This window comes from Sander vitreus, chromosome 1, assembly GCF_031162955.1.
Source record: "Sander vitreus isolate 19-12246 chromosome 1, sanVit1, whole genome shotgun sequence".
Lineage (NCBI taxonomy): Eukaryota > Metazoa > Chordata > Actinopteri > Perciformes > Percidae > Sander > Sander vitreus.
In genome coordinates this window covers 5,581,989-5,609,140 of record NC_135855.1, presented here as the reverse complement: position 1 = coordinate 5,609,140, position 27,152 = coordinate 5,581,989, and the positions used below count along the sequence as shown (strand labels likewise).

General features: G+C 42.4%; 2 protein-coding genes across 2 annotated transcripts; one reads left to right on the top strand and one right to left on the bottom strand.

Annotated features, from left to right (window-relative positions):
* Window positions 1-1,247: 1,247 nt before the first annotated feature.
* znf414 (zinc finger protein 414) lies at window positions 1,248-9,260 on the top strand. The gene is made up of 5 exons (XM_078252535.1): window positions 1,248-1,368; window positions 1,605-1,715; window positions 2,384-2,489; window positions 2,639-3,186; window positions 5,561-9,260. Exons 1-5 carry the CDS (start codon window positions 1,317-1,319, stop codon window positions 5,728-5,730), a joined length of 987 nt encoding a protein of 328 aa, XP_078108661.1. The 5' UTR covers window positions 1,248-1,316; the 3' UTR covers window positions 5,731-9,260.
* mtch2 (mitochondrial carrier homolog 2) lies at window positions 9,258-25,658 on the bottom strand. The gene is made up of 13 exons (XM_078252657.1): window positions 25,536-25,658; window positions 24,106-24,190; window positions 20,565-20,671; window positions 20,111-20,137; window positions 19,960-20,016; window positions 17,713-17,770; window positions 17,481-17,532; window positions 17,320-17,379; window positions 15,551-15,644; window positions 12,304-12,351; window positions 12,144-12,211; window positions 11,680-11,755; window positions 9,258-9,449 (listed from the first exon to the last, which is right to left on the bottom strand). Exons 1-13 carry the CDS (start codon window positions 25,620-25,622, stop codon window positions 9,363-9,365), a joined length of 906 nt encoding a protein of 301 aa, XP_078108783.1. The 5' UTR covers window positions 25,623-25,658; the 3' UTR covers window positions 9,258-9,362.
* Window positions 25,659-27,152: the final 1,494 nt, after the last annotated feature.

The window sequence follows — 27,152 nt, the reverse complement described above, 5'->3', positions numbered from 1 at the left end:
ATCACTATTTCTATACCACTAACAAGGCTCAAAATAGCACCACATTCCCACGGTAGCATAATGAGGGGCCCTACATGTAAACCGAAGCATTGGGAAGTTTGTAAGTGTACAGACAGTTTATTAAAAAGATAGTTTATAAAGACATTACCTTCGGGTATACAGACAATCGCCATCTTGGGAAAACATACATGACCAGTCGAACCACGAACGCCCTCCTGAGCTATGTTACTGGTTACTGGTTGCCAAGGGGGTAAGCTTCTCCTCACAACGCGTAGATCCTATGGCGCCATTTTGATGCTAACAAGCACTCACCCGCCGTTAGCATTCCATTGACTGCCATTCATTTTGACGTCATTTTGACAGCGAATAACTTTGCATCTGAAGCGTTTAAAGACTTTATTACCTTGTACTATTGTTTATTTCTAAAGAAACACGACAATGTATAAAAGGCTCCATTACCTTGTACCTCACGTTGTGGCTCCGTAGCAGACGTTTTTGTAAAAATAGGCTAACGATTGTGTCATAACCAAGCGACTTACTGTCTCATAGTAGAGGAATTACCGTATAGTACAGGAGAAGCTCGCAGGCAGTTTTGACTTACATTGGCTGTTTAAGTTTAATTACTAATGTTAACTAGCATTTTAGTTAGCAATAATTAGCCTGTGCCTATATTATCTCCTTACATATACCTACGCTCTTCGTCTCTGCAAGATTCAGAATGATTGAGATTTCTCATGGCACAGCTACCAGAAGACTTACAACTTTCAGACAGGTTGCTCATGTCACATTTACGTTGGAGTCTCAGTTTGAGGCTGCGCAGTAACGCTCAGCGCTCACCGGAAAAGTGCTTCTAATAGCCTTCACTGGTCTCCATCCAGAGCAACCAAGGTGGTAAGCTTCTCCTCAGAACGTGTAGCTCCTATGGCGCCATTTTGATGCTAACAAGCCATCACCTCCCGTTAGCATTCCATTGACTGCCATTCATTTTGGCGCCACTCAACGCTTAGCCATCACCGGAAAAGTGCTTCTAATATCCTTCACTGGTCTCCGTCCAGAGCAAGTTGGTCCATTTTATATATGTCAATGAGAGCAACGAGATCTGTTGGTCCAGTTTTTTAACTGTCTATGATTAAGAGAAGGGAAAAACAACGTAATCACGGGGGCGGTCCCTAATATTCCTAGGTGGCTTGAACGCACCATAACAACTGCCATAACGTAACGCGTACGTGCCGTGTGTTTGTCGCACTGCATTATGGTTCTTGTAGTCCGTTTCTGATCTTCCTCTATCGTCTGTTGTTGTCAAGCTGTGCTGCACAATGATGTCTTCGGGCAGCACAGTGTTGCAAACAGCTGATTCTGGGAGCGGAGGTTTGTAATTTAGCGTAAACTTTGTAGTTAGACGCCAAACTAGTTACGTTTTTAGCCCATTATGCGTATCAGCATTAGCTACGTGACTAAGCTAGCCAGTTAGCTAGCTAGCATGCAAACCTGCTCAAGTTCTGTCGCTAGCTAAGTTCCTGGTATTCACACTATTGCTGTCACATAATTAACGTTAAATAGTTAAATTCACAGAGTTTTGTTAAGTTCTGTTTCGTCCATTTTAGGAAACAAGAGGCTACCTTGTTCGTTTTACGGCTGTAAGCGGGTGTACTCAGACATGACCGCTCTGGAAAACCATATCAAGGACCATGACATCCCAGCTCAGTCTCTTCCAGGTAACGTAGTAGCTCCCAGTTCTGGAAGTAAATAAGATTATTTCACCAGCCATTGGGCTGTTGAATGAAACGCCAACAGCTCCATGGTAAATGCATCAACATTTTGGAGACTGACAATTCTGTAGGCTCACCTTTCCTCCGCTTATAATGTAGATAAATGACTCCCAATGTTTGTCCAAGGGAGAAGGGGTTGGCTGTAGCTTTTGGAATACGTTACCTGTTTTTAAGTGAATGTAAAGTAAAATACTAACACATTGTTAACAATTTCCTTTTATTCATACATTGACTGTGTCATCACAAGGAGAGCTATTTAGCTTACTTCACTTGCACCGGATATTTATTCTTTTCCCTACCTGCCCAGAGACTACGGGCGGAAAATAGCAATTGTGCTACAACCTGGTGCAATGCACCTCTCCTTGTTCTATAAGGTTAATGTTTAATTGAGGATGACATATTTTGACATGAATATTCCATGCTATGTGTCCTCTGCTGGACAACACTGAAATGCAATACACAAAAAACTAATAAAGATGGCACAAGTTTTTAAGGTCCAATCTGGCTTTAATTTTTTAGATTTGGTGTGATTTGGGTTGGAGATGAGAGGGGCAGGGGTTACGAGAGAAGAAGCGACACCCCAGCAGGTAAACTCTGTGTGTCCTGTCCTTTAGGAAAGGTCTTGCTGTGCTCCACTGTCGGATGCAGTGGTTCCTTCCCCAACATGCAGAAACTGATGGAACATATGAGGCATCATCACAAACCCAACATATTCTTCCTGTGAGTTGGTCTTTGTTTTACTGTCCTTGCACTCTCTGCTGAGATACAGTGTATTCATCAGTAAAAACATGTGTTGTGCTGTGTATTTATTAATAAAAATGTGTCATACTGTGTATTTGAGTAATGTAATGTTGCTTCCTTCCGTGTAGGTGTGAGAGCTGTCGCACAAAGTTGCGATCCTACCGAGGCCTCCTGACTCACCTGCACACCTGTTCCAAAATGTCGCGGGGCAAAACGAAGGCGACCGAACCGACGCCCCCCCTGCCTGCTGCGACCAACCCCAACGCGTCCTTCGCCGCCGTGGACCAGAAGCCCCCGCTGCTGGACTCCGTGTCCACACCGCAGCAACCACCCGCTCCAACCCCAAACCCAGACGCTTCCTTCCCCGCTGCCGATCTGAAGCCGGACCCTGCTGCCCTCGTTCTCCTCGGCCCCCCCTTCCTGTCTAACCCGGAGACCTCCCCTCCCCCGCAGCTCACAGAGGCCGACCCCCAGCCTCAGATCAAGGGCGAACCCTCTGATGTGCCTGTATTCTCCAACCTGGACGGCCCAGCAGCAGCAGCAGCAGCTCCTGACTCGCCTGATGCCCAGGGCCAGCACCTGACACAGACCAGGTCTCCGGAGCCCATCCACGCTGCTCCAGAATCAGCTCCTCGCTCTCCCCCTGGGGCCACCGTTGTCTGGAAGAAGGGTCAAGGTGAGCCTTTCCTCACACTAAAGGCCCATTTATGCTTCTGCGTGGCCTCCACGCGGAGCTTTCGCTGTATCCAATTAAGTGGCCTGAGGTTTATACTTGTGCGTTTTGTGCAGCGCTCCCAAGCACAGTTGTTGAAGTCAGACAGCTGCCTCCTTCATGGACTCATGGTGTTAGGCTGCTGCAGAATGAACTCAGGGGAAACCTAACGGATAGTAGCCGTTTTTTGGGGCATTTAAAAGAGCCAGGCCTGTACAATTATAGGGAAAACACTACTATTGTGCAATATGTTACAGTAAAATAATTACTGTGTTGTCCAAAAAAGCCTAGATATAAAATATATGTCCTGACACAACATTTATGTACATTTTTGGTGTGGTGTGTCACTGTGGGCTCATGTGTTTTGACTTCATGATTGATATTTAGGCAACATTTAATTTGAATGGTGAATGATAGTCATTAAAGGACAATTCTGGCGCAAAACGAACCTAGGGGTTAATAACGTGTACCCACTCGATCGTTCTCTGGAACATGTTTTCATGCTAATCGAATGAGTTTGGAGCTTGAAAGAAGCTAGCGCGGACCGCTGATTAGCTTACAACACTAGTATTCAGGGCACAGGGAACATAAAAACAAATCGCTATTTATACCACTAAAAAGGCTCAAAATATCACCACACTTCAACGGTAGCATAATGAGGGTCCCTACATGTTAACCGAAGCATTGAGAACTTTGTAAGTGTACAGGCAGTTTATTGAAAAGATAGATTATAAAGACACTCGCGGTCATGTTGACATGCCGCCTCCGTCTTGGAAACCAGTCATTACTTAACAGCTGGCGATGCAAACTAAAATCAAAAGCAATTTGCTCAATATATCTGAAATAATCGCACTCTGCATAACTTGTCTAGTGTACTTACTCAGTGGATAACTGTCCATCTGGTCCCTCCGGTCTGGGTCGCCGAAAAAGTTTCAAGTACAGCCCTGTTTATCAGAAAGGGGAAATCTTCAGACTGTACAAAACACTGCGTCTCTTGAGCATCGCGTCCCACTCCCTGCAACACAGACACTCCTGTTCGGTGGCCATAGCTTCACAACGTCCGCAGGTACATCACCATTTTCCCCAAATACGAGGCTGTGTTGTGGCATTGACTACCGGTAGCGCGCGCGTGCGCGCTCTCTCTCGCTCTCTCTCTCGTAGCCCTTTCACGGAGAACCCGCAGCTCTTCGTTCAATAAACTGTCTGTAGCAACAGTAACAAAGTTCTCAATGCTTCGGTTAACATGTAGGGACCCTCATTATGCTACCGTTGAAGTGTGGTGATATTTTGAGCCTTTTTAGTGGTATAAATAGCGATTTGTTTTTACGTTCCCTGTGCCCAGAATACTAGCGTTGTAAGCTAATCAGCGGTCTTTCAAGCTCCAAACTCATTCGATTAGCATGAAAACATGTCCCAGAGAACGACCGAGTGGGTACACATCTGTTATTAACCCCTAGGTTCGTTTTGTGCAAAGTAACATATTGAAAACAGCAAAAAAAGGTGTACAAAAACTATCAGAGGCCGTGGCCGGGTTAGCTCAGTTGGTAGAGCAGGCGCACACATATCAGTCTTTCCAGGAAAAAAAGAAGTTTGTTGTGTGATTGTTGCGGCACGTTTTCTCAAAAAATGCGATGGAATATGCGGGAAATTTATGCGATGAAATTGCGGGAACTTGCAAAAACTGCGGTTTCATCATGGCTTCATCGCGGGGTTTGCAGCTTTTCAATGATGTTCACGTCGCGTAATTACGTCACTTCATAACGTTCCCATGGCAACAGGGGAAAATGGCTGCTCTTGTGTGAAAGTAAATGCAACATTTCTCAACTTTCTGCTAAGATATCTGTGACTTTTTGGCAACGAAAATGCGGGGATTATGAAATCATGCAAGCCCCGCATATTTTGCGCGGAAATCGGCAATTTATACGGCGAAAGTGCGGCGTATTTGAAAAAATGCGGCCCCCTCCCGCATAAATATACGGACTTTGGCTGATTATGCATTGAATTATGCGATCGCATAATCACGTTTTTCTGGAGGGACTGCTATATAGAGGTTTACTCTTCGACGCCGTAGGTTCGACGCCGACCTGCGGCCCTTTGCTGCATGTCATTCCCCCCCCCCTCTCCCCTTTCCTGTCTTCATCTGTCCCCCAAAAAAGAATCTTTAAACTATCGGAGGCCAATCGGAGACGTCGCTGTTACGCTTAGGATTGTGGGTAGTGTAGTATTTCTCCAGAAGTTTGCGAATAAAACAAGGTTGATATCATACAGACTTCTGGAATTTGAAATTGGTGTATGCAGCACTTTTGTTCAGACATTAATTTGCGCTTTCATCCGCCAGGTCTGGCCTGCAGCAGACGCGTCCTCTGGGAGCACACCAGAGGGCGCTACACATGTGTGCAGTGTGGCCACATGGTGACCAACCGCAAGGAAATGACTCACCACATCAGCACCAGACACAGCGGTAACAAAGCCGCAGAAGACGCCGGGAGCTCTGCCTACAACACGTAGCGTGGAGCAGGAGGACACGTTTACGGAGTGATGCTTTGTGGAAGCCTTGTCTTTATGTTCCATTTTAGGGCTGCACTATGTGAGGAATATACCTAATTGCGATTATTTTTGACTGATATTGCGATTGCAGTGTTTATTTTTTTTCTTTTTCTTTTTTTAAGCAGTGGGGGCAGGTCAGAATGCGACGCGTGTGCCAGCACGCGGTGTGAAACGCGTGTCCGCGAAATTCTCCGATATGCACTCTAACAATGCAGCCCCGTTTCTGATACCGTGGGGGGCCGCCACGGTCAAATCAACATAGAGGAAACACTGGATTGCGATATGATTCACGATATTGGAGGGAATGATCATTTTTCTCCTTTTCATTGAAAAATATAAAACGGTAAAAAAAAATTGTATTTATTTATTTTTTGGCTTGGCGGTATTTTTTGCCCCCCAACTGCTGGAGGCAGGGACGTCGCTGCAGCACAATACTTAATTCCAATGGTTTGACGCGTATTTTGCCCCACCCTGCGAATTGGAATTGTGCAGCCCTAGTTCCATTTACCTCGGAAGCCGGAGCTGGGAATGACATCACAGCCGAGGTGAACGCCTTCCATTTAACAAGTCAGATTTCACAGTGGCGTTAGCTCTAGCCAGGTTAGCCGTTGTTAGCAATACCAGATAACAAGGCTTTTTTTTTTTTTTTGTGTGCATATAAACAGCGTAGCAACAGTCCACAGATTAAAGTTGGACAGGACTGGTTTAATGAGATACAAATAAGACAGAACTGCTAATAATTGTACGTTACCACAGCTGTCACGACTGTTTTGAGCTTGGCTTGCTCGGGGTGCTGTAAGGTTCCCCGTCTATCCAACTCTAAAATCCATCTTTAGGGGGCGTTTCCGACTTAGAACTTAAGAAATTCCGTCTTCCGAATACAAATGGAACGCACTATCCTCTTGTGTTTCTGTATTATACGCTTTTTTTTTATTCTGAGCGATATGCCTGCAGCAGTGAGTTATTAACTGATTATTTCGTAGTGATCTTAAACATTTCCACAAGGCACTGATGAAATGAATTTTTGCCTGTTGCTTCTAGGCACACACAATGGCTTTTCAATAAATATCAGACTGCTGAGTCACTCACTGTAACATGTCCCCTACACATTTGAAGACTTCTTACCTTGATATTGTACATTACTACTACCACTATTCTTTTAATGCCATGTTGTGGACTTCTTGTCATTCATTCTAGTTTGTTACGTTACGGCAAATGGCGAGCCGTTGGCGGTTGTTGCCGTCAGATATTTAAACTGTAGGATTTAGTACAGAAACCATTTAATCTGTGAACAGTTGCAGACACCAGCTGAAAACTGAATTTAAGTTTGTGTCCCACATGAATAGTAAGTACACAAATCACTTAATGCTGCCGCTCTTAGTTGACTATATTACAGAGGTCTTCATCATGGGGTTTGAATGTTTTGGCCTGAAAGTAAATATAAATATCTTAAATAGTGGAGACTGCAGTCTGTAATATTTGGGTATTGATAGGCAAAAACCCCATGTCATTACTCTTTTGTAAAAAAAAACTGCACTGTTCATCTTTAAAAACAGCTCACAAATATATAGTTTCATTTTTCAGAAAAGGTCATTTCCTAAAGCAGGTGGTCATTGTAGTTTTTAGTCGAATGTCGCTCAATCAAGGGCAAATACTTAGTTTGTTGGACTATTTCAGCCGCAGATGTATCCACATTTGGTGCTCTAGCGCAGTCATTCCCAAACAGGGTACAGCAGGTGGTCCGTGGAAAAGCGAAATAAAATAGTATTTTTTTTAACCTTCATTTTACCAGGAAATTCCCATAAAAGTTAAGAATATTTGTATTGATATACAATGTAAATGTAATTGTCAAGTTATTGTGTGATAACTAAAATAGGTTTTGAAATTTGGACTATATCCTGTGTTCTTATTACTGTATAGATTTAATACTCCATTGCTATGGAAATAAGCCTGTTGTTCAAAATGATCCTGATTATGCCCTGGGCACTTGAGTAAATGAATAAATAAACTATGTGGCAGCCGTTGTGTGCTTTTAACAAGCCTGTTGTACTGATGAGATGACCAGTTATAGTTTTAGTGCTAGTAGGCCTATTAACAGTTGCAGATTAATTCAGGTAGGACTGTGTGTAGGCTATACATATTTTATTATGTGTATTATGAGGTGGTCTGCGAAAATTCGTTATTACAAATAGTGGTCCACACACACACAAAGTTTGAAAACCCCTGCTCTAGTGAGTATTTGGGGCAGCAGATGACGTACCGTCCGTGACGTACCGGTATGTGATATCGTGACAATCCAGCTGCCGAGGAAGAAGATATATCTGGCTTTGGATACACAGTACTGGTTGGTAGATACATTCACAGTTGGTCTAATGATGGGCTTCATTGACACTAAGAAACATTGTCCTATCCCGTAATCCTTGTGTTGTCCTCGGGTCAAGTTTGACAAAATTTCTATAAGAGAAACGGGTTTCTTTTTAACCAAAAGTACAACTGCAAGTACTTGATCACTACTTTTAATTGAATTGAATCCAATTGAAATGGATTTAAAACCTGACTAAACTTTGACATACAAGCCTGTGATTATCCATCAACATAGGTTCCTTTAATATTAGTCAAAATAATTCATTTCGAAATCAGGTATAATTTCCTATAAATGAAATGTATTGACAATGAAAAATAGCATCGAAAAAAGTTAAGTTATTAATTTTGACACCGGACAAGTGCATGGTCAACCGGAAGACAACACAAGGGTTCATTCACAAACTTTGAGCAGCTCGTGGATGCCACACTTCGCTTGTGTGCCGGATCCTTTTTCCTTTTGATGGCGTTTCTGAGTGAATGCTCCATTTCACGTAGCCTATTTCTTAAATTCTACACCAAACGCATTTACAAGAAAGACAAGGTCAAAAAAGCAGTTTTTATTCTGGTCGGTCAGAATGAGCTGATACAATTACTCGGCTGCTCAGAGTGCCAAAACATATTGGTCAGCTCAGGCTAGCCTCCATGCCTCTGTACATCCATACATGCTCCTGAACATCCGCCGGGTCCTTTCCCTCCTTTCCACTAGCATTACCGCCAAGCAGCGAGCGTCATGATAATTAACACAGAGACAATACCACATGACGAGGTCCCACTTGATCACTAACGTGAATTATTAGACATAACCACATGCAGACTGAAGTGCTGTTTTCAACAAACAAATCCCATCACGTGGATGAAGGGGAGTCATTGTTGATAATGTGTATATATATATATAAAAACTAAACAAACATGGGGAGAGCTAATCCAATCACATTTTGTACATGTTTGTTTTTTTAAAAGATGTAATGCTACATCTCATTTTACAGCCCTGCAGTTTTAATCTGTACATTTCTGTAATAATAAAACAAAACCTAGAAATTAATGTTTTTTTTTTTTTTTTTCCACATGGCAGGTTATCAAGAAGAAGAAGAAGAAAAACCCTGGTAGTAAACAAGTGCATACAAAAAGGTTTAAGTGCCGACTGTCCATCCTCAGGTCAGGCAAGGTTGATTTTTTTTGTTTGTTTGTTTCATTATCACAACTATGTTCAGCTCAGTTCTCTTGAGGCTTTAAAAAAATCTCTTCTGGTCAATTGCGTACATCTTGCCTGCCGGAAGCTTCCGGAAAAATAAACTGTTGCCTCTGCTCATGTTGCCCTGGAATGAAGAGAAGACAGGAGAAGTGTTTAGTGGTGGCTGGTGGTCACACTACACAAACGGCCAATCCTCAGCGTTGTACGTTGGAATTTGGAAGTAATTTGGGTGTCTTGTAATGTTGTCAAAAGGAATCGTTTCTGTGACTCCTATTGAGAAAGCTCTAAACTACAGGGAGGAGGAGCCGAACAACACAACTCTGTCAACTTGTTTTTACTAGTCCCAGCACTCGTGTGCATACATGTCAACAATCGTCGAGCTCCAAGCTTAGGCCTCCTGCACACTGGCTGCGTGCCGCGAGCGTGTCGGCTGCGTGGCGTGTCCGTTTTTTATTTCGGCTCCCATGTTAACAGGTTAGAGCTTGCACACTGCCTGTGTGAGATGCACGTCTCTCAAGGCAGCTACACACCGACCAGACGGCCGACCGTCGGCAGAAAAGGCAGTTGGACTGATCAGTCTCCCCCCAGTTGGTCAAAAAAGTGCCTCGGAACACACCAAAGCGCCGAGACGTAATACGTCTCCATAACAGCAGACGGCGTGGGTCTGGCTGCTGCTTCCGGATTTTGGATTTTTCAACTGGCCATTAGTGGCGACTCATTCAGAATACGATCTCATATTGTACTAAAATAGTTCAGTTGATCCGCACTGGAGTTAGAATGAACCGGACCATACCAAAACAGGCAAACGCACCATTGTTATTTGGACCGAACCAAGGTTAGGTGTGAAAGCAGGTTTAAATTCAGCCAAGTTCTGGTTTGTAGGTTTACAGAAATATCTTTTTCATTTGAATGCCTGAACTGACTGTGGTAAACTGTCGTGCTGATGATTTACTTTGGCATACAACACCATGATATAGTGCCAATACCTTGACGCAGAACGTAGCAGCGACCTGCGGCTCTAGTTTGTAGCGTTGTCTGTCCAAACTGATGACATATGTACTTGAATAAGAAGGTGACTACGTTACCATTTATCATTATTTTCAATAGCTGTAGTCATAAGCAAAAATACCTTTGCCTCGTTTAACCGACAAGACACAATCTTCTCCAAAACCTTTGGCATCTCTATTAAAATGTGCTGCTTTATATTACATGTAGGGTTGTCACTTTATTGTTCTAAATTCAAATTTTTTTATTATTATTATTAATATATTATACACTAACTGAACTGCCTGAATCTGTGAAAAACTAAAATCTTAAAGCTGACATGCATCACCAAGTACAAGCACTAAGGTAGCTGTGATATATTAAGTCTGTTTTTCATCCACTGCTCTGATTGGCTATTAAGCTACCAAAGCAATAATTGCTAGAAAATGTAAATAACTGTACACATTGTACAGCACTGTGACGTTAACATGCTGTGATGGTTACTGATGACTCAACCAACGGTAGTTAAACCTCTCCATCCTGCCTAGGGGGTTGGCCATCGTTTTGGACAATTCTGATTCCAATTCCGATTCTTCCTTTCGATTCCGCTTCTTAATTCCATTTTAAAGGGGTGGAGTTCAAACGGGTCACATGCTTATTTCACAGGTAGAGGTAGATTTTATTTTGATTCAAATGGGGACTTACCGTTTTACTGGGCTTTTTCCAACATGAAATAAAGCCACACTATAGACCGCCTGTCGCGCGCCAGTGTGACGTCATGGGAGCGCCGTAACCGTTTATACTCGCGCGTGGTGGTCGCGACACTAGTTGCAGTCTTCTCCTGAACAGAGGTGGCGCTAATGAGGAAAGGCTACCGACTTTGCTATTTCTACGGACTAGAAGAAGAAGAAAAAGGTAAACAACGGCGAAGACAAGAAGAGAAGCACTTTGAATACTTCAGAATGTCTGCACGATTCGATGACCTACTTGGTCAGATCAAGCCTTTCATTCGCCATAAAAGAACTCATGTTAACCCAGTGAGTGTACCAGAGAGACTTGCAGTCGCAAAAAAATCCTGGCGCGCCAGCGAGATCTACGTCATTTTGACGTCACATTGGCGCGCGACAGGTCGGGTGCGGCGACTGTAAAGAGGCCTTTACTGTGCTCCGTGGCTGCAAGCACCTGCCTGCTGGAAGTTTTTTTTTTTATTTTTTATTTTTTTTAAAACGACTCCCAACTTGGAATCGTTTCAAAAGTTACGATTCCAAGAAGGAACTGGGCACTTCTCGATGCCCAGTCCTACCCCTACCCCTGTAGTGCTTAATGTGACGTCTGTATCGATCGACACGTTTGGCGTGGGATGTTGTTACCTCTCTGCTTAGATGCCTCCAGCAGTCCACCCAGGTGGGATATACTGATGCATAGGGGGGCAGGCCTCCAGCAAGCCTGGGAGGACAGCAGAAACATAGAAAGGCGGCTTGATCAAGAGTCAACATTCCTTTCATCGTCATTCAGCAAAACACCGAAAAGGTAAGCATGAAGGAAATTACGAGCATGGCTCCTTTAGAAAATAGATTGAAAAACAACAACAACAACAACAGGGTAATACAATAGAGCTCTATGAGTAAATATATAAAAAAAGACTAAATCATTTCCAGCAGAATATTTGTCCGAATGACTTTGTGATGTATTGCACTTAACCCCTGTGTTGACCTCCCGGGTCAAAATTAACACTTTTTAGACATTCTGTCGCTCTTTACTAAGTTTTTGGCACTCCTTCCTTCCTCCCTCCCTCCCTCCCTCCCCCCTCCTCTTGTCACTTGATCCAACTCACCCGCAGTTATTGACAGCCATGAGGTTTGACACCAAAACAAAAGGGTACGTCAGCATACTGGCGAAGAACTGGAAGAGAAGAGCAGAGGAGGAACGTGATCCAACAACGAGCTACAAGCTGACGGACGGACGGACATGCTGCTGATGTGTGTCACACTCACCCCGGTCACAGCCTGAGAGCAGTTCTTGATTTCTCCTGTGTGACTCATCTGTACAGGAGGAACAGAGGAACAGCGTTAACCCTGGATCTGAGCCTGCTCAACACAAAGCCCTCAGCATCCATCAACACAGCACGACGGGTAGTGTTCCCAGTAGTTCTGTCTCTCTCAGGTGTTTAAGTGACACACAACCAGGGCTGTAGTGGTGAAAATGTTAAATTCCCATAGAGGCAGGCAGATTTGTATTTTTAAAAGGCCAGTTATTTCATGGATCCAGGATACCATGATCCTGATAAAGTTCCCTTGGCCTTTGGAATTAAAATAGCCCCACATCATCACATCCCCTTCACCATACCTAGAGATTGGCATGTGGTACTTTCCATAAGATCATCTCTCAATGCAAAACAAACCAGCTGTTAGGCTAACTGAAATAAAACCATGGCAATCTCTAGGTTGTGAAGTGTACATGTGGTGTGTACTTTTCTTTTCTTATTTATAAGTGTTATCATAACACAAGTTATATCAGGACACTTCATCATATAGAGCAGATCAAGAACACTATAATTTACAGACGGTTACATACCTAATTGTTATAAATCAAATGATGCCTATTTTCTATTGCTCAAATATCTCATTTACTTGGAGTATGCAGTGATTATGGGCCATGCCAGTAGTTTAAAAATGTGCCTCAATTCCTAAAGGTGCAATATGTAATATGTTTACTTTAATAAATCCCCAAATGCGTCATCAGATATTAAGGAAACATGCTAAGTTGAAATACTATGTTTTCTGACAACAATGCTAATGCCAGTATTTTCTCCTTTTGAAATTTCCGTTCCGTGACGGAATTTCTGTTTTGGCCTGTGTTGGTTTCAACTGCCCATTTAAGACAGCCGGGCCGGGTTGCCAGATATACTTGTGTTTTAAGCCCCCAACGTAGTCTTCCAGGCAGCGCTGCCTGGAAGGCACTAGGATTAGGCAATGGCTAGGGTTAAGGTTAGGGTGAGGTGCCTTGAAGTCGACGGTCGCAGCGCTTCCTTGAAGTCGACGTTGGGGGCTTAAAACACCATTGAGCCGTTGGTACACAATTTGTACTGCAGTAACTATTTTAAACACTAGCTGTCAGTATTACATATTGCATTACATATAACTGATTAAGGAACTTCCTTCAACTGTTTGATCTCCTGCATTGGTTGCTTTGTGTTAACAAGATACAAAAGTGCTGACATTCCAGATACAATGTTCCAGCTTATTCTTTTGCTACATTGAACGCGTAACGTATGCGGGCCGTTCGCGGAGCGCATGTGCCGCGGAATGTATCGTTTAACCAGCTACACCAGCTCCGCACACTCGACGTAGGATTGTGCGAGTCACAGGCGAGACGGAGAGCTTTTGCTTCGGGATTGTTGTCGTTTCTTCAGTTTTTTTGGAGCCGGCACGGTGCTGTGAAAACGTCAATCTACTGTCAGCTGTTATCAGAGGACGCAGGTGAGGGGAAACAAGAAATAAAAACAGAAACTCTCAAAATGAAACTGCCAATACGCTCACTGATAGTAGGGTTACTAGAACTTGACCCGATATTTCCCACGTTTTTTTAATCACTACTTTATTAGCCTAATTGGGTGGGGAGAAAGCTATGCCACAATCATGCGCGGCATCTTCTCCACTCGCACGCTGTATTGTGTAGCTTAAGTGCAACATGGAGCTTGAAGATGTAAAGAAAAAAAATTAAAACAGGAGAATTAACTTTGGTTAAGAAAGTCGGCGGTATGGAACCATTTTAAACAAGTCGTGGGCATTTTGTGCGGCGCGCTGCTCGCCTATGACAGCAAAAAAACGGGGACTTGGATGATGAACAGACACATGAAGCAGGCTTGCCATGGTAGAAAAGATGATAGTCAGCCTTCAACGTCCTCTTTTGTTAGGCTACTTCTCCAAGCATACCCCCTCTCAACAGATTTCTGCAGTTCAAACCACGTATTAAAAAACTGACGGGTTTAAAAATGGGGCTCGGGCTCATAATTACAGTTAACGTGTCGGGCTGGACCGGCCTCGGACACAACGTGCACGGGTTCGGGTAGGCTCGGGCTTTATTTTTTGGGCCCGATCTAAGCTTTTCGTTTCCTGCATATTGGTAGTTTTAATTTAATAGAAATATAGACACTTTATGATCCATTTCTGTGTAAAAGGGCCACACAGACCTCACGTAAAATATATAAATAGAAGACTGTCCCATTTTTACGCCTGTAGAGCAGATCTTCGCGGAGCAGACAAACCACTATGCGCTACTCTCGTGGCCGGTGTCGCCCGTTTCACCGATTATAGTGGAAGCGTAGCGTTGGAACGTCCGCGTACATTATGCGTGCAATGTAGCCAGCCCCACTAGGAATTAGGGGTGGAACGGTACATGTATTCGTATTGAAACGGTACGGGCGTCTCAGTTCGGTACATGAATTTACACAGAGAATACACAGTATAAAAATAAATAAAACTTGCGTCCAAATTAATTAATGTAGAACTACTGTTAGACACGCGGTTCTTTAGGGACACCTAATCTGTAGCCCTGCCCTTAGCTCTGAAGCTCCCGAGCTCCGCCTACATGTCGAGTCAGTCGGTCCAGTGAGTCCACACGAAGCAAACTAGTCCCTTCCATAAACAACCGAACACGGACGTAGCTGCATCCCTTCTCGCCTCGACCACAAATGGCCTCCAGGCCCGTTTGCTTCGGTGTTAGCCGTTAGCTCCGCCGTTAGCGTGTGAAGCTAACACCAAAACTCGTCAACTGCTCTGTGTAACCGAAGCTGCTCTTTTAACAGCCCTGCTCTGTGCATTCACATATGAGAGCAGCGCTTGTCTCCCATATCACACTAGTAGCTGATTGTCTTATTTTGTTGACAAGTTACAGATGGAGTCTGGAGATGATGCAGGGTACTTATTGTTTACATCTTACTTTATACACTTCACGCTGTTACAGCTAGCTCAGTGGACAGCCTGAGACATGCACAATAAAAAAAAAAAAAAATTGCCTTCTGCATTTTTGTTTTGCTTTTCCCTCCACTGTACCGAACCGAACCATGAGGTATGAACCGAACCGTGACTTCTGTGTACCGTTCCACCCCTACTAGGAATCCTAGCGTGTGCAGAAGGGACTCCAGTTAGAGTGCACTAACAGGAGTAACGTGTACTCAGACCCCATTGTTGTACATTTACCCTCCACTAGGGCAGAAGAGAAGTGAAAGGAGTGACATACCGAGTCATCGATGGCGTATGTGTTGATGAGGTGAGCCAGCAGGTTACAAATCCACAAAGACAGGACGTCACCGAGCAGACGGGGAATCAAACCACTGGAACACAAGAAAACTCCATTTCTGATTAAAACATCAGGATTATGAGGACAAATAATCAGCATGCTGGATACAAGATCACACCATTGTAAAAAATGAATTAACGAGTCAAGTTCAGGTTACAACCCAGTTTGCCCCTGAACCACTTCCCATTCTCAGGCTGTGTACAGTGCTGCCGCCTGTTGTACAAACACCATATTCACACATTTGTAACTACCCTCTGTGTGCACGCCACACATTGCTTGGGCTTTTTGCAGCTCTAACAATGTTGCACCACAATGAAAATAATATTAAAAAGCACAGTTTAAGTATAATGTAATCAATATGTCTACAAAGTACTTTCAGTCCCCCAAGGTGGCCAATTTGGGTTTTTTTTCTTTATGTTTTTTGTGTGTATATAACCAAACATTTTGTTCAATCGTGACTCTTACAGTCATATATAGAAACTGAAAAGTTATAATAATTCCTTGTGTTAAAAAACGTACATGGCAATAAAACCCTTTCTGATTCTGATAAAAGAAAACAATAAGCGTCCACTGTCAAAGACGTACAAATCCAGGATCCTGAAATCTATACATCAGTTAGGTAATGAACTATTTCCACTGCCATTAATCATCCATTTCTGAATGAAAACATTTGCTCTGACTCTTAGGGCGTTTTCACACCTGAAAGTCCGAACCAAGGTCCGGACCATGGTTTAATGTTTTTGTTACATTGTGTACATTTGATCCGGTAAGTTTTGGTTTCACACTGTAGTTATGCAAGCGCACTAAAGATCTATACGTGACAAAATTACGTCCTGCCGTCATCACATACGTGAGCCGCGTCTCCAGATACTTTACAGTTTGTAGACGGGCCACCCCGTCCTCTCGTATCCTCTCTCTGTGTCGGAGTTTTTTCAGCTGACTGCTGCGGCTCTCTTTGTTTTGTTGTGATGTTGAGAAGCAGGACACGGGAACTTTCTTTCTGGAGCATTTGTTCAGAGACAAAACAGAAACCTACACTGTACATTTACTACCACTTAATAAACTGCTGATGTATTCTCAGCTCTGATAGCCGACAGCTGTCTGCTCTGAGCACAGTCACACACACTCTCATGTAGCCTACACACTAAGCACCGAGCTATTCCTTAAAAAAGGAGCTTCCCCGGGCTTGTAACACAAGGAGAGCCTGCCAGAGCTTTTTGTAATTGGTCCAAAAGTCCACACCATCCAAAAAATGCTTTCACACTATAAACGAAACGGACCATGGTTCAGTTTGGTCCGGACTGAGACCACCTCTTTTTATTGGACAAACATTTGGTCTTTTGATCCGGACCGTGGTCCGGGGGAGGTTTCACACCTGTAATTTTGGTTCGCATCAAACTGAAGAGTCCGAAAGTCCGAAAGTCCGGACCAAATGAGGTATGTGTGAAAACGCCCTTAGCTGGTGTTCATAAGCCATCATATACACCAGGGGTGACACTTTTAAACAATGGTTGCAGCCTATTCGACAACATAGTGAGTGTTGTGCACATATGCAAGCACACAGCACAGAGGCAAACAAATCTAGGGCGGTATTTTGCCTTCAAGTGATGAAAGCACACCAAAATGATTCAAAGTTGACCATCAAATCAAAGCACCAAAAACCTGGTGTATTAAATAGAACAAAAAAAGACAAGGAATGGAAAACGTACGCAAAGAAACCCAGGATGCCGTCTTCTCTGTAGACTGTGACGATGGAGTCAAACACCCCGCTGAGAACAGAAGAAAATATACATATATTTTAAAGTTTTTTTTTTACTGATTTTCATGGCTCTTCTCATTGAGGTTTGTGTCTAAAACATGAAAACTGTACCTGTATTTTGTTTCTCTCCCAATAAACTGGACCATACATCGCAAAGTAATCACTGAAAAACAAGCCGAGTAAAACATAGTTGACATGCAGACCGGTTTCTCCCCCAGATCCAACCAAAAACATTCAAATGTCTCACAAGTGAAACCACAAAGCTACATGCTTTGAGGCACGGTGCTGTTAGCCAGTTAAACCACGTGGAAGATTTGAGCAGTTGCAGATGTTCAGGACGTACCATGAAAGGGATGCGTGACGACGGTGGCACAGGAGCGAGCTATCATCTCTTTGGTCGTCTGTGGAAGAGACGGAAAACAATCAACGGAGATAAGGCGCGACATCATACATTTACGTAGACATGACCGATTGCATCTTTTGTAACTCCATTCTACACATGCCTGGTTTGAGCCTAAAGAGAATCTAATAACTAGAACCCGACTGACCAACCGACGGGCCAAAATTAGGCATTTTCCAATCTATCGGTATTTAGAATGGCCGATAAATGAATATTTAAAAAATAAAAAAACCGGACAAAACACCCTTCAACCATATTATGAGTGTTGGCGTTGCATAGTTTGTCCACCAGAGGGCGCTCTACAACACTCTTTGCATATTCATACTAGTTTCATATCTGTTGTTTGTATTTTTATACATTTATCATAACTTTAATATATTTTGATGTTCCCCTATTCTATTCTGCCACAAACAAGTTTATTTTTAAACTGCATTATCATATTTTAGTGATGACTACTACAAATAACTAACTTGTTGTTACGGGTTTCTGGATTTATAAATAAGCCGATATATCTGAATATCGGATTTTTAAATCAAATGTGTATCAATATCGGCCTTAAAAATCCTTTATCGGTCGGGCTCTAATAATAACCAACCTTGCCAGACCCCAATGAGAGAAGTGAAAGCTGGTTCGCCTGCTACTCCAGTTATTTCCTCTCTTTAAAAAGAGAAAATAGGAGCCTGGCACTCCACATAAAACGCTTCAGTTCACAGAGAACAGTGAAGGCATTCGACTGTTTTAACTGATTATTCTCTGGTTCAGCTCAGCCAGAAAACACTCCACAGAATCCGTGGTGTTCATTAGCAGGCCTGTGTCTAACCACATAGGATATTAGTTTGTTAGTTTATTAACGTTTGGTTTGTAGAGACACTTTAAAAGACAATGTTATTGTTGGAATAAATAACCTACGCCAGTAGTTATGTATATGTCGTCGCACGTTTGCCATCTTATGGACATAAATAGATATTCCAATCGTTCAAACTTGTTTGTTTATTTATTTTTTTAATTTATTTTAGAAGGAACACTCAAACGTCATTTTTGACAGCTCTGTGTCTATTGGATTGATCAGAGGAGATGAAAAATGAAAGGAGCCTTGTTTGTGCCCGTCACAGTCGTTTGTGTGTTTACTCACTCTCGTTTTCAAGCTCAACAGCCAATCAGATGAATTGGCTGTATGGCCGACAGCCGCCGATGCCAGATCAACATGTTGAATCGGCCGAAAAAAGGCCGACGCGGGACACACCGCACAAACTAGGCCGGCGGTTGGCTTGGTGTGTCAGGGCCTTTAGGCTACCGACAACCTTATCTTGACTTCAACTGTTCAACTGACTTTAGCGGTTTAGATAACTCACTTGACTGTCCAGCTGCTACAGGCGTGTGACCTAACCACAGACGGGTATTCTTTTGGCATTTGGCAGGGGTTCCCGTTGTATAACTATAGGGGGAAACGCTGTGTTTATTCTGACAGGCAGCTGGGCAGATTTGATTCCAATACATTTAAAGATTAAAAATACAAACTAAATAAATGCATGAAGTGTAGCGTAATAAATGTAACTGACACTTCTGTGGCCTGAGTTTGTTCTAGTTCTTGTTGTGTCCTCATAACTTTACTAGGGCTGCGAAATATTTAAGTGTACTCAGTTTTGCTGCTTTCGGTATTCTGCTAAAAATACAACAAGTGAAAGGAAATCATTTCCAACTGTCTTTTATTGAACATTGAATTGAATATAAAATGCACCACTAAAAAAAAAAAAAAAGAATTACAGTTGTGTGTGTGCGCGTATTATTATTCGTGATATGTCGCAGCCTTTTGCGATTCAATTCAATTTTATTTATAGTATCGAATCATAACGAGTTATCTCAAGACACTTTACAGATAGAGTAGGTCTAGACCACACGCTATAATTTACAAAAACCCAACAATTCCAGTAATTACCCCAAGAGCAAGCATTTAATGAGACAGTAGCGAGGAAAACTCCCCTTTAGGAGGAAACCTCTGACAGACCCAGGCTCTTGGTAGGCGGTGTCTGACGGAGCCGGTTGGGGGTGTGATGAACAGTGGCAATAATAGTCACAATAAAGATAATGGAACAGTGACTAGAAATAGTAGTCGTAGTAGTTCATGGCACAGCAGGGCACTGCTGAAATAAACGATATATTGTTCAGCCGTAAACTGTACCGGTGTCTTACCTCGTTAACAACGTGCTGTAGGGAGCCCTCCACAGCCTTCTGCTGACCTCCCAGCACCTGGACAACACAAACAGACCTCAGTATCATCGCTCATCTAGCTTCAACTAGTTTCTAAACTAGTACAAAAAAACAAAAAAAAACGTTGTCTTACCTGAGGCGTGCCTTGTTCCTGACATTTCTGTAAGAAACTAGAGGTTAACATAATAAAAGTGCCCTTGTGAATGATGATGTACTGGCAGAAAACAAGAAGTCTGTTTATCCTACATTAGTAACATTTCAAATCAATGCCATTTGATATTGACTGTACCTACAAAATCTTTTTATTATCTCCACGTAAGGTGTGGGGTGGTGATGGCGCAGTGGATATGACACATTCCTTTGGTGTGGGAGACCCCCTGGTTCGATTCCCACTGCGATACATCAACCAGTGTGTCCCTGAGCAAGACACTTAACCCCTAGTTGCTCCACAAGTGAACTTCCCCAGTGTGGGATCAATAAAGTCTATCTTATCTTACATCTCCGTAGAAGTAAATGATTAGACTATTACGTCTATCTGAAGAACAAGCTGGAGGTGTGATTGCATCCTGTGATCTGTTCAGGCCTACCTGCAGAACTTTGCTGTGCACTATGGTGCCGATGGAGCCGGCACAGAGCCTGGGAACAAGCCCATTGAAGAGACCCGCTTTCCCATCGATCTGGATGATGTGTTTTGCTGAAACATTTGGAAAATACAAAAGGAGAAGTTATAAAAGGGCTTTAAAAAAACGTAACATGTTACTTTGACACAGGAACTGTGACCCATGACCTCAACGTGAGAATTTGTCACAGTAAGGTTGTAAAGAGGTGTACACGGCGCAGTGGTCAAAAACAATTCATTGGTGAATTTGTGTTTTTACTCCGGTATCATCAAACTTTAAAAGGGACGATAACCAAAATGGCATATACATTTTTTTTTAACTGCATTCATCAGATAGCTCCCAAAGATGTTGATTAACTACTTAGAGATCTGACAGAAGTCAGGCGGACTTTTATCTGCAATTTTTTTTTTTTTAAGATGACTTTTTTCATGATATTCACAGCCTTTGAAAAAAAAGCTAAACATTGCTTCAGGGTTTCCTGGACCATACCAGTGGTTTTGCCCCATAAATACTCTGTGCTTACAACTTGCATTACTGCCAAGTGATGTTCCATTTCATGCCAGCAGCGCTGGCATTTTAAACTGGGTTGTTCCAACCTTCCAAGGACTATGTTCAGGTCATTGGAGTACCCAACCAAAAGCAACTTGCATTCTGCATTATAATGCAGAATATGTTGGCTACACGACAAGATTTTGTTATCGGAAGAGTTCTGGTTTTCCATTTGTAGTCAGAATAGTACTGACCAATCACGTTTGAGCGGGCTTTGGTTGCATGCAGGTAAACAATACATCTGGACATGCATTCATACAGAGACGTCAGCTCATGTTCTGGCACACGGAAGACGAAGTATTTGCCTAGAACACTCAAAATTCTGGCCATTGCCCCCAGAGGAGAAATCGTCGTCAGACCGATAGCCGATGGGACATACATGTACATGCACGCATGCATGTGGGTGGCAGGTTGGTTTCACCCTATTCCACTGATGACAGTGGTTGACAGTAACATAATGACTAAAGCAATGCTCCAACAAAGGCAGGGAAGAAGTAGACTGCTAGCAAGTTAACATGGGTGTACATAAAGCACACTTTTTTTTTTAAATGCCTTTGCTAATATTTCATGACGACCAACTGATACGCAACAAAACTGCCTCACATCCCGACAAAACATCAGAATTCAAAACAAAAAAAGGGCATCTGACAGCCCTCAGTTCTGCATAAAGCAACCCAACCTCATTTCCTAAACGTGTTGCCAATTTTACAAGTTGTTCTCATGTTTGAATGTCCAGTCATTTTTGGCAAGAGGCAAAATGGAATCAGACTAGGTCAAATACAATCTCATTAACACTTCCAACATAGCTTAGGACAGACATGTCACATTAAAATAAAAGCTACAGCAGCACGAGGTTAAATACCCATAGAGAGACATTAAAAGCCCATCTCTTCCCGTCTTCTTAGAGCACTATAGTCTATTCTGCATCTCATGGCCATCGTTTCATGGCTCCTCGACTCCTCGGCTGAACCGGAAGATGTCCTGTCACTCCTTCGTGAAAGGCTGTCTCAAAGCGCTTATTTCTGCCGCGAGGAGCAACATCGAGGAGGGATCATCGAGGAGCTATAGGCAAGGATTCACAAGAGCAGCCTCCCCGGAAGCTTTGCAGTTGAAGGTAGGGCTGAGCGATTTTTGAAAATAATCTAATTGCGATGCATGAATTTATATGAATGGCATCTTTTGTTTAACTACTTCAGTCACAGTAGTATATTTAGCACTGACCGCCTGGTGTAAACATTCATATGAAAGTCAGAAACAAATCACACAAATTAAAGTGCAGATTGCAGAAATATAAAAACAAATATGTGGCTTTACCACACTTAGTAGTATTTAGATTATTTAGTTGATTGCACATTTTAAATACTGTCTTTGAACTAGGCAGTTAAATAAGTAAAAAATATATATGAAACGGTGTATTTTTTTTACAGCGCACACAGAGGAGCTGCCTCCGGCCCTTCCCTCCCCTCATAAAGTTGTGTGCCGTGTGCATGACAGCGTCACAACGTTGCACTTTCTCAGAGAGGCTATCGTTACGTTAGCAGTAGCATGTTGCTGGTGTTCTTGCCGTGGGATTAACTGTACTAATAAAACAGTTGAAACAACGCAGCCACGCTGCTGTGAAAGCTCCCCGAACGTCATTTATCATTGGTTGTTACCCCTCTCCTCCACTCCATCGATTTATAACGGAGCTAGCTAACCGCTAATCAGAGCTAATCGTAGCTAACCGAGTCTTCAGTCCTGCGTGCCTGTATCCATTAACTGCATGTATGGACTCGACCCCGAATGAAACCCTTCATTTTTATTAAAAAGGCTGTAAAAGTTTTAAACTACAACTCAGAGTTGTTTGAATGGCAGAAATCTGCTCAAGGTACGGCGTAGCGTTAGCGTGCAAAGTTGATGCTCTGCTGAGTGCAGACTGATTTGCTCTAGCGAATCACGTGACCAAATCGCAGCCTTTGCGATTAGGAAATTGCGTTTTAACATATCGCGATATTATTGCTAATGCAATTAATCGTTCAGCCCTAGTTGAAGGAGTTGCTAACTCCGCCCAAACAGATGACAAATTCATGCGACGCTTCAGAGGAAAGGACAACACATTCGCTCGTTGCCTCTCTCCTCCTGCGATTTCCTTGCCTCTCTCCCGTGCCTCCTCGGTCGCGAGGACGTGAGGAAGGGAGGCAAGTGGAGGAATGTAGGAGGCAATTTAAGTGACATGAGAAGCACCTTATTTCCTCCGGGATTGCTCCGTTGCGATGAAAATTCCGCAGGATTTCACTCATTTAGGCCGGATATCCGTTGCCTTGGGCTCTCTTTATATTGACATTTGAAACTCCGGTGGATTTATAAGAATTATGGCTAACTGCTCCTCAGATCTCTGCAGAAAGCCGGACAGCTAGCTAGACCATCTGTCCAATCCGAGTTTTCTGTTGCATGATTAAAACAACTTTTGAATGTACACATTTTCCACCAAAAGTAGTTCCGTCCAGAGGTTATTTTCCGCCGCGCCGTGGATGAAGTTCTGGCAATGCATAGTGGGTCTGGCGAGTCCCCACAGCATTCTGGGATGGGAGAAAAACGTGCTCTGGTTTATTGGCTTTTCTTAAACCAATCACAATCGTCATGGGCGGTGCTAAGCACCGCACAGAGCAAAGAGCACTTTCAAAAGTTGTTTTAGTTGTGCAACAGAAAACTCAGATTGGACAGATAGTCTAGCTAGCTGTCTGATTTACCCTGCAGAGATCTGAGGAGCAGTTAACCATAGTCCACATGTCAACAAAAGGAAAACCAAGGCAACGGATATCCAGCCTAAATGAGTGAAATCCGGCGGAATTTCCGTCGGTAACGGAGCAATCCCGGAAGTGGAACGTCGTGGATATAAACTAGGCAAGGCAAGAGCACTGTAATAAAGTTTAACAGATTCCATTTCTGAACAGGGCTTAATGTGGACAGTCAGACTCACCATAAGCAAAGAGTCCAGGCAGCTGGTGAACTTGTCTGCCAAAGAGGTTCCTGCCCAGGGAGGGAGGGAGCGGCTCATGTCCTACCTAACAACACACAAAAGAATAATAAAAAGTGATAAGAAGCAATATTCACTGGAACTGTGTGCACTTCCCTTATGTCTCAGCACCACAAACTGGCTCACCCACACTTCTTTTTTTGTGTGGCTCTCCCACACTTCTTGGTTTCTATTTGACACATTTAATGTTGCAATTTTTGCTTCAATGTTTAATCTTCACAAAAGTTTCTCTGTGCGCTAAGTTACTTATTTTGTCTTCAGGGTTCAAAATTAACCTTTTCATCCCCCAGCCAAATGGCTAGTGAATATACAAATTTTACCAGCCACTTGTTTTTTGGCTAATGAGTGAAGCAACGCTACCAGCCACTTGCATATTTTACCAACCTGTTTATCTTTAAAACAACTTTGACAGTAAAGCTAAAAGAAGTGTATTTGCTGTAACGTTGACTTTAGCTAATTAGCAACGGCTAGTGTTAGCTTACAAGCTATTTTAGTGGGCCAAAGGACACCGTTCAGTAAATGACACAGGTCCCGGAACAATGTGCTTGCAACGCAGTCATTTGTGTTCTTAATGCGTTGTTCAAGATACATAACGACAGTTAGCTAGCTAGCTAGCTAAGAGTGATGTGTGCTGTAAAACTATCTTAATATCCAGAATGTTAACGCCAAGACATGTTTGCTCGTACTTGACCTTTTAATGTTAAACAGGTCAACAAAGCCAATGCGTGAGAGTCTTTCAGCAATGAAAATCTCTTTGTCAATTCTGGAATTGTTCTAATATGCAGCAAAAGTGGATAACGTTAGATATGAGAACAGAGCTGGTCGGCTAATGTTAACCTAACGTTAGCTGTTATCTCTAGCACTTCGATGTAAGGCAACCCAATAGCTTGTTTAAAAACATGACTAGCTATGTATCTGGGAATATGTCACAGAGCGATTACGTTCTTGTACATTATGCATACAGAAAATGAACGAAGCAGAACTACACATCAGTACAGTATAAACTTTAAAATTTCGTTCACACACTCACTTCCGCCTGCTACAGAGTATTTTGAAACAGAAGGTCATAGGGACAGCAGAACGACCGTGTAGTTGATGTTGTTATCGGAACATTTGCTGCTATGTGTATTAGATGCATGTTTAATTAAAGAGTCCATGATAGTGATTTACGAAAGGGCTCAAGTCATGTTCTACACTAAACATTAATCTACTAAGGAAACATTAAAGTAAGTGGAGTTTGACAGTTGCCTCTTCAGGCTGCTAACGTTAGCTAACGTTAAGTTAGGCTGCATTTACATATCCTAACAGTGACCAAAGCAGCTGCTGGACCACTGACATCTTCCCAGCGGCTGCACAAACACTTTTCCTCTTACCTGGATCAGGACTTTAATGTACATCAGAGGGTGGGAGAGGACGGTGAGCCCTGATCCCAGCAATATTTGGCCACACGCGTCCGCCATTTTTGGAGAGACAGGGGAGATAGGAAGTTAGTCTTGCGTCAGAGTAGGCGATGGCGCCCATATTTTATGTAATTATAACGGTACCGCCATCTAGTGTTCTTCTTCCTAAGTACTCCGTACTTTTTTCATAATAAAGTAAATGGTACAAAGGCCATAGAAGAGCATTAGGTCCACATGGGAAAAATGTAACAAGTTCTAAGTTTAAAGTTAAAATTCTGAGGAAAAAAAGTCAGATTTCATGTGGCCCTAATCCTCATCCGTGAAAGTCAGACAGCATAGATTTCACACAACAAAAAAAGCATAAACAATAAGGAGATGAAGAAAAAATAAATTAAAATATAGACAGCATTTTAAAATGATATAGGTAGGCCTACTCTACACCAAATAAATGGGTACAATGATGTATGTTAAATAGCTACACTTTTCTTATTATGAACATGTCCCAGAGACTGCATTAAATACAAAAAAAATCTATCACATTTCTTTTAAAAAGGAAGACTTGGCAAATTCAAATGTGTGTAACGTTATATTGAATTTACCAACCCGAAATCATGAGATGTAGACTATCATGAAATAAAATCAAATCAAAAAATCAAAAACATTGCTTTCAAAATAAACAATAACATCTTTAAGACTCATGTTAATAGAGTGACCAGTGTTCCTTAAGCTATATACACCCATTACATCCCAAATTAAATAGAATGTGTAAGTAGGCTACCCAGTAGGCTACTTACAAATAGGCTAAAGCTAATTTTCCTTTCCTCTCTTCCCCTGTAGATACACAGTTCATACAAAATACTATCCTCCTTTCCTCTAAAATACTCCGTAGGGACCCAGTAAATACAAAAACACTTAATATAATTGCATAATTTTCTCTAAAATAGGCTTTCTCTGTATAGGCCATCCATTTCATTTAGACAACTTACTAAACTGCTTAGGGCACTAGCCTTATCTATCTATCTATCTATCTATCTATCTATCTATCTATCTATCTATCTATCTATCTATCTATCTAAAATTTCCAGTTGGTACTTACTTGTTCGACTGTAGCCTACATACATTCAAGTAGGAACCGGTCAGGTTTAAATGTAGGCTACTGATTTATACGACAATATGTTAGAAGAATGTACTTTATTTTGAGGTGACTTTGCCTTTAATTTTCTCAAAAACTACAGTAAAAGAACTTAATTGAATTGAAAAATGAAAGTGTGTGTGTGTGTGTGTGCCCATAGTGTCTAAATGTTGAATTGACTTACTGTTATTATTTAGGCAAAATAATAGGGACTTAAAAGCTGTGTTGTGTTTTTGATAACATTGATATGGACTGACTCAGCATGTGTTGGAGCCCACACACAATAAGGGGCACACTCTGGACTTAATTATCTCCAATGTTCTGACTATGTCCAAGGTTATGGTGACTGTTATTGCTCTCTCTTATCATTCATGTGTGTTCTTTAACCGCACTATCTCTGTGCACCCAAGTGTTCAAACAGAGATAATCAGAAAACGGTATATCACTGAGAACACAAG

What these genes read in the sequence shown, in the direction of transcription:
- znf414 (XM_078252535.1), top strand. Translation starts at nt 1,317, where the DNA reads ATGATGTCTTCGGGCAGCACAGTGTTGCAAACAGCTGATTCTGGGAGC. An exon ending in AGCTGATTCTGGGAGCGGAG is followed by an intron (nt 1,369 to 1,604) that starts GTTTGTAATTTA and finishes CGTCCATTTTAG; the next exon opens with GAAACAAGAGGCTACCTTGT. An exon ending in CCCAGCTCAGTCTCTTCCAG is followed by an intron (nt 1,716 to 2,383) that starts GTAACGTAGTAG and finishes CCTGTCCTTTAG; the next exon opens with GAAAGGTCTTGCTGTGCTCC.
- mtch2 (XM_078252657.1), bottom strand. Translation starts at nt 25,622, where the DNA reads ATGGCGGACGCGTGTGGCCAAATATTGCTGGGATCAGGGCTCACCGTC. An exon ending in TGCACAGCAAAGTTCTGCAG is followed by an intron (nt 20,138 to 20,564) that starts GTAGGCCTGAAC and finishes AGTTTCTTACAG; the next exon opens with AAATGTCAGGAACAAGGCAC. An exon ending in AGGAACAAGGCACGCCTCAG is followed by an intron (nt 20,017 to 20,110) that starts GTAAGACAACGT and finishes TGTGTTGTCCAG; the next exon opens with GTGCTGGGAGGTCAGCAGAA.